This window comes from Prunus persica, chromosome G1 (assembly GCF_000346465.2).
Source record: "Prunus persica cultivar Lovell chromosome G1, Prunus_persica_NCBIv2, whole genome shotgun sequence".
NCBI classification, from domain to species: Eukaryota; Viridiplantae; Streptophyta; class Magnoliopsida; order Rosales; family Rosaceae; genus Prunus; species Prunus persica.
In genome coordinates, this window is record NC_034009.1 from 46,685,778 (window position 1) to 46,693,472 (window position 7,695).

Consider the following 7,695-nt stretch of genomic DNA (forward strand, 5'->3'; position numbering starts at 1 on the left):
ATGCAGGCTTTGGAAACGCCAGTTATTTCTGTGCTTATGGATAAGGTATGGGAGTGAGTGTAATTCTATTGTTTTTAATATAAGATACTTATATTAATAAAGTAACTTGGTACCTGAGATGAGAGTTACATACAAATTCATATTCGTAATGGCTAGAGAATATCGCAGGATAGTGGACAATATAAGGGTGTTAGATTAGCATCAGGGCAAGATTTGTTTAGCCATCAACTTGTTTTGGATCCAACCTTCACGGTTACATTGGCACCAACTTCATCTCCACCAAACCTTCTACGAGAAGATCTTCAAGTTTTAAGTGTGAAAGATGATAAAGGAAAGGTGGCTAGGGGAATATGTATTACAGCCCGTTCCTCGAAGCCAGATATATCAAATTGTGTGCTTGTATGTCCTCCTAGATGTAAGACTTTATTTAGGGTTTTTTTTTTTGGGTGCTTTGCTGTAAATGAGTAATAAAAAGATAATAATAATCATTTTCTTTCCTTTTTCCCTCCCTGCTTTGTGCCCTGAACAGGATACCTCAATCCGGATTATCCAGATATGTGGCAGTTTGGAAACGGGTGTTTGTCCAAAGGGCATGTATGTTTATGCTATTTGAAAACAAGCTCTCTCTCTCTCTCTCTCTCTCTCTCTCTCTCTCTCTCTCTCTCTGTGACACACAACACACACACACACACATACAGAGAGATATACAAACATTTATTATTTATTTTCATATCGAGTTTACATTTTTTTATACGTTGATGACTGCATCTTTTGGAAATCATGCATCACATGTTCAAAATAAAAAATTATGGTAGATATAGAGATCCTCCAATGCTATAGCGATGATAACTTTGTGAACAGGTAGAGAGGAAAAAGAATTACCACTTAACTGTTTTTTTCCAATCTTAAATTGTTATAGCTCAAGTTGGTTGAATTTTTATGCGCTGAAAATGAATGTGCAAGCCTTTTGGTTTTCTAGTCATGAGATGGTCCTTATTCCTAGAAATGAGTGAACTTAGGCAGAAACTAACTATTAAAAGTTTTTTACCCTTATATAGTCGGTTATTACTGATACAATCTTTGAGGATTGTTTACATAAACAGACTTTGATTTGTATACACCAGATCATGACCATTGTCTATTTTGATACTTTCATATGGATTAGATATACTTATAACAAAATTTTAAGCTGCCTGCACTTCTTTTGAGGTGTCTGTTGAATTTTTACATTACCTTCTCGTCTTCAGGTTTCTGCTGTACTTTTCTGCTTTATGCGATAATGCTGAGCAAGGAAAAATGTTGCTACATGCAGTCCAGAATGCTCTTCTCACACTTCCTATGTCTGGAAATCCTGAAAGAGCTTCCACAGTTCAAAGTGAAAAAGCAGAAGTAAAACCCAACTTACTTTGGAGCACGTTGTATATTCAGGAGCTGACTCTGGTACACCTTTCATGATTTCATCTTGACTTTTATTTGTTTGCACTAAATTTGTTTCTCACTAGTTCTACGTGTTACACGCATTGATTATGCAGCCTTATTCTTCTCTTTCTTTTGATGTCAAATCATGATGACGAGTATGCTGATTTGTTGTCATAGATGTTTTAGGTTAGCGGATGCCCAGGTGATGACTTGTTCTCATCTGTGTACGGGGCATGGATTGTGATGTAGGTATGAGCTGTGATATCTTTTCTGATGTACATTAATTTCAGGATCAACATGATTTTCTTATTTCAACTACCATGCCAGATGGAAATCTTAGGTACAATGATCTGTTAGATGCAACTGTGCTGGTATTATACGTAATCGTAGAATGGGTCTTGGGTTAGTATGACATAACCGGACCTAACCTAGACTTGTCTGGGCGAATTTGTCAGCATAGACCCACCCTAGCAAAATTTTTGTATCCCAACAAGCTTTGACGGGATAGACCTATCCCGGTGAAATTTTGTCTGGAATTCAACAACAAACCACCTCAAGCTATCTGAAATGTGCGTTGAGCACTTGGAAGGCCACAACTTGGAGCTCAATTAACCATTTTGCGAATGCAAGTACTCATTTTGACACGTTTTTTCGTGATCTATACACTGGGCAGGAGAATAATTATTTTTTAGGACATGTTGGTAGATGAACTGGCTCCCTAAAGTTGCTGTTAAAATGAGTTCAAACTTTGAAAGGTCGTAACTTTACGCTCAGGTGTCCGTTTGGGGCAAATTTTTTTTTTATTTCGTGTATCTTTTCGAGATTTAGAACGTCCCAAGCCGCCAAAAGCGGCTTGATTTCTCAAGACCCCCCAAAAACGCTGTTTTCTGCTGTAAAACTGGATTACATCTTCCCAATTTAACAGCAGAGACATTTTTTCCTTACATTTTATTAATGTCATGCAATCAAAACTTCAATTTTGAACATAGGAAACACTAGCTCTTGGGCTATGAAGAAGTACGCCGAAAAGGAAAAGTAAAGAAACAAATTTTTTGAATTCAAAAAACACAAATGATTTAACAAAAGATAAATAATAATTAAAATATAATTGCTAATGCAACTAATTAAATCTCCATTGCCCATTATGTAGTTACTAAAAATAAAATTTTTAAAAATTAATTAACCTAAACATCCTAAGTTTATATTTATTTTTTAAAAATAAGACCTTTCCCGACAAAATTCGTCGGCAAAGACATTTTCGTCAGGGGAAACCTAATCCGGCAAATGTTGTCGGCATAGATCTTTCCCGACGAAATTTTGTCGGGAGAAGTGTTCATGTGTTTTTTTTTTTTTTGAAAAGTATAAATTTTAAGAATATAAAATTAGTTTCATTACTTTTTCTTTTGGCCAACTTCCTTAATTTAATATATGTAATTAAGTAATATCTTATCCTTTTTGAATTACTTTAATTAGTCGTAATATATATATATGTGTGCGTGTGTACAATAATACATTCGTGTTCTATACGCATCTCCTTTTTTCAAAAAGCAAACGTACAATAGTCGTATTGTACATGTTTGTACGTATTTGTAATGCTTAATACACATACGTTTTACAAAATTTTCATTAAGACACACAAAGTTCACGTATTACACAAATAATTCTCACATATTATTGAATAAGAATAATGTACGTTATAAAAATTATATTAAAATATTGTATAGTAGCCGATTAATATCAACTTTGGATATGTTTAAACTAGCAAATTAATATCTATAAAGTACAAGCTAATGCAACTTCGAGGGTCCTTCTTTCTTTTATTTATTTATTAAATACTATATTTACATAGTATAGCCGCGCGGCTGTACTATATTTTTTTTTTTGAAAATTCATCTAGCCGGGCGGCTATATTTTTTGGGACACGTGGCGCCTGTTCGCTGGAGGCTCCATTTTTTAAAAACCCAAAAAAACGTACAGCCGCACGGCTATACTCTGTTATTTTTTTTTAAAAGCAGACACGTGGCGCCTCTTTATAAAAAAAACTAGTATCGCCGCACGGCTATACTCATTTTTTAAAAAATAAAAAATAAAAAATTAAATTTTTTTTTAAAAGGTAGGCTACACCCTTTAGGTAGCGTGGTATGTATTTCACTTTTTTAATTACTTTGATTAGTAATTAACTTAGTGAATATTAAAGGAGAAAAAGAAAAAGAGAAATTGAATTACTATTCATCAAGTTAATTAAAATATTTAATCATAATCAGTCATTAAATAAATAATAATCAAAATATAATTGCTAATTCAACTAATTAAATCTCCATTGCCCATTATGTAGTTACTAAAAATAAAATTTTTAAAAATTAATTAACCTAAACATCCTAAGTTTATATTTATTTTTTAAAAATAAGACCTTTCCCGACAAAATTCGTCGGCAAAGACATTTTCGTCAGGGGAAACCTAATCCGGCAAATGTTGTCGGCATAGATCTTTCCCGACGAAATTTTGTCGGGAGAAGTGTTCATGTGTTTTTTTTTTTTTTTGAAAAGTATAAATTTTAAGAATATAAAATTAGTTTCTTTACTTTTTCTTTTGGCCAGCTTCTTTAATTTAATATATGTAATTAAGTAATATCTTATCCTTTTTGAATTACTTTAATTAGTCGTAATATATATATATATATGTGTGTGCGTGTGTACAATAATACATTCGTGTTCTATACGCATCTCCTTTTTTCAAAAAGCAAACGTACAATAGTCGTATTGTACATGTTTGTACGTATTTGTAATGCTTAATACACATACGTTTTACAAAATTTTCATTAAGACACACAAAGTTCACGTATTACACAAATAATTCTCACATATTATTGAATAAGAATAATGTACGTTATAAAAATTATATTAAAATATTGTATAGTAGCCGATTAATATCAACTTTGGATATGTTTAAACTAGCAAATTAATATCTATAAAGTACAAGCTAATGCAACTTCGAGGGTCCTTCTTTCTTTTATTTATTTATTAAATACTATATTTACATAGTATAGCCGCGCGGCTGTACTATATTTTTCTTTTTGAAAAATCGTCTAGCTGGGCGGCTATACTTTTTTGGGACACGTGGCGCCTGTTCGCTGGAGGCTCCATTTTTTTAAAACCCAAAAAAAAGTACAGCCGCACGCTTATACTCTGTTTTTTTTTAAAAGCAGACACGTGGCGCCTCTTTATAAAAAAAAACTCGTATAGCCGCACGGCTATACTCAGTTTTTAAAAAATAAAAAATAAAAAATTAAATTTTTTTTTAAAAGGTAGGCTACACCCTTTAGGTAGCATGGTATGTATTTCACTTTTTTAATTACTTTTTTAATTAAAGGAGAAAAAGAAAAAGAGAAATTGAATTACTATTCATCAAGTTAATTAAAATATTTAATCATAATCAGTCATTAAATAAATAATAATCAAAATATATTGCTAATTCAACTAATTAAATCTCCATTGCCCATTATGTAGTTACTAAAAATAAAATTTTTAAAAATTAATTAACCTAAACATCCTAAGTTTATATTTATTTTTTAAAAATAAGACCTCTCCCGACAACATTTCGTCGGCAAAGACATTTTCGTCGGGGGAAACCTAATCCGGCAAATTTTGTCGGCATACTATTTTTATGTTAAAAAACAGGGCAATCCCAGCCCCCCGGTGGCACGTGTCAAAAGAGTGAAGACTATTTTTTTTAAAAAAAAATATGGGAAAACGAGTACGGCCGCACGGCTATACTATATATCTATATATAAAAAGACCGGCCTAGGCTCAGGTTTGAAAGAGGCCTAAGCCCACGTGTCAGAGAGGGGGCGGCTGTACTTTTTTTGAAAAACTATTAGGGAAAACTGAGTAAAGCCGTCCGGCTATACCCTTTTTTTTAAAAAACAAAATTGTGTATTATTTTTATTCAGTAATAAGTGTATAATACGTGAATTTTTTGTGTCTTGCTGAAAATTTTTAAATTCGAAAAACACCCAAACGATTTAACAAAAGACTTAATAAATAGAAATTAATTACTTGGTGTTCTTTTTCTTCAATCTTTTTATATCAAATAGTAATTAAAATATAATTAATAAGCAAAGTGATTAAAAAAGGCTAAGATATTACTTGATTACGTATAGTAAATTAAAGAAGCATGCCAAAAAACAAAAGTAAAGAAACACATTATCTATTTCTAAAATATTAAAAATAAAAAAGAGTATAGCCGTGCGGCTATTAAAAAACAGGGCAATCCAGGCCCCTAGGTTCCACGTGTCAAAAGAGTAAAGACTATTTTTTTTAAATGAGGGAAAACGAGTATAGCCGCACGGCTATACTATTTTTTTTAAATGCAAAAAAAAAGTATGGCCGGCCGGCTATACTATTTTATATATGTATACATAAAAAGACCGGCCCATGGCCTAAGCCCACGTGTCAGAAATGTATAGCCGGGCGGCTATACTATTTTTTTGCAAAAACGAGTATAGCCGGGCGGCGATACTATTTTTTTAAACTATTAGGGAAAACTGAGTACAGCCGTGCGGCTGTACCCCTTTTTTTTTGTTTTTAAAGTATGTATTATTTTTATTCAGTAATACGTGTATAATACGTGAATTTTGTGTGTCGTGCTGAAAATTTTTAAATTCAAAAAACACCCAAACGATTTAACAAAAGACTTAATAAATAGAAATTAATTACTTGGTGTTCTTTTTCTTCAATCTTTTTATATCAAATAGTAATTAAAATATAATTAATAAGCAAAGTGATTAAAAAAGGCTAAGATATTACTTGATTACGTATAGTAAATTAAAGAAGTAGGCGAAAAAACAAAAGTAAAGAAACACATTATCTATTTCTAAAATATTTAATAAAAAAAGAGTATAGCCGTGCTGCTATACTATGTATATATTAGAAAACAGGGCAACCCTAGCCCCTAAGTACCATGTGTCAAAATGCCATAGAAATTTAAACCGAATACTATTTTTCACTGGGTTTGACCCATTGGCAAGCCTCACATTCTTTATCAAAACTAAACTGGGTCCGCGGGTGGGGGTTCCCAGCGGCCTAAATAGTTTATTATAATATGACTGCACATGATTTGAATTTGCACAATTGCGAATGCAGCTTTGAAACGTGGTCAAATAACATATCAGTTTCGTAGCATCGCCATTCAGCCACCACCTGTCTTCTGAGTTGGCGTTTCGTTTGGGCCACCAACATTTACTCGACCGCGGACCACTGGTCCAAAAGCTCAATTCCTTCTTTGTACAGTTTGGGCATGTTTTTTCAACCAAACTCTTCCAATTTATTATTATTATTATTATTATTATTATTTTCTTAAATGTTTGTAGTCGAATTCCTTTGATAGCAAATAAGAACAAAATAAAAAAATCAATCAATTTGTGAGAAAAAAAATGTATATCTTTGAGCTTAAATGAATTTATTACGGGGTCTTTAATCTCCTATCTTCAATAATATCTTTTGAGTTCATTCCCTTTTTTATATTTTAAGCGAAGTTAACTTCCTTGCTGACGGATATTTGTGTATATGTTTATGTTATATTATGGTTTATAAAAAAAAATTTCAATACAATTAATAGTCTTAAACTATTCTAAATTAATCTAAATTATGAGAAATATGACTCGACTTTAAGTGCAAGACGACTAGCTTATTGTGCTGCACACCTAGCCCATAAAGACATTTTTTTCAAAACAAAGAAAAGGACACTTCTCCATTTTCCTAATAAGTGGAGGGAGGTTGGCTATTAAATTTCTACTAATGGGGCTAACAAGCAATATGAAAATGCAAAAATCAGCATCACTCGTGGTGATCAACAGACATGCCGCATTAACATACTGAAACCCAGATTCTAAAAGCGTAAGAATCTTACATGCCAAATACCAACTCTCTGTAACCAGTATTTAAAAAATTATAAATTAAATTATAACCCGCTTACTTATCAGTTTTGGTAATGAATGAGATTGATAGGGCAGGTGAGAGTGCCGGAGAAAGCGAGTATGATGCTAATATGGCTACTCGCGCGACTTGTTATTAGACCATCCTAAAGAGATTGCTTGTCTACGGCCCACTTGGAAAACAAGGGAAAGAGACCTCTCAATTGAGTCATTGATGCCGTGGCCAACGCCAAAGCACGTGTAAACTTCACCGCCAAGTGTCTTTTACTTTTTCATAATTTTTTGTTTCTGATGAATTTTAGGTTCTTGAGGGAGTAGCGTTCGCGGTGCAAAGAGGATTGTGA

The 7,695-nt window shown here is 32.7% G+C and overlaps 1 protein-coding gene across 1 annotated transcript; it reads left to right on the plus strand.

Annotated features, from left to right (window-relative positions):
- Nucleotides 1-7,695, plus strand: LOC109947712 (rab escort protein 1-like). Its single transcript, XM_020558586.1, has 6 exons — nt 1-45; nt 169-415; nt 513-594; nt 1,248-1,440; nt 1,710-1,790; nt 7,654-7,695. The coding sequence occupies exons 1-6, from the start codon at nt 1-3 to the stop codon at nt 7,693-7,695; spliced, it is 690 nt and encodes a 229-aa protein (XP_020414175.1).

What these genes read in the sequence shown, in the direction of transcription:
- LOC109947712 (XM_020558586.1), top strand. Translation starts at nt 1, where the DNA reads ATGCAGGCTTTGGAAACGCCAGTTATTTCTGTGCTTATGGATAAG. An exon ending in TTTCTGTGCTTATGGATAAG is followed by an intron (nt 46 to 168) that starts GTATGGGAGTGA and finishes AGAATATCGCAG; the next exon opens with GATAGTGGACAATATAAGGG. An exon ending in GCTTGTATGTCCTCCTAGAT is followed by an intron (nt 416 to 512) that starts GTAAGACTTTAT and finishes TTTCCCTCCCTG; the next exon opens with CTTTGTGCCCTGAACAGGAT.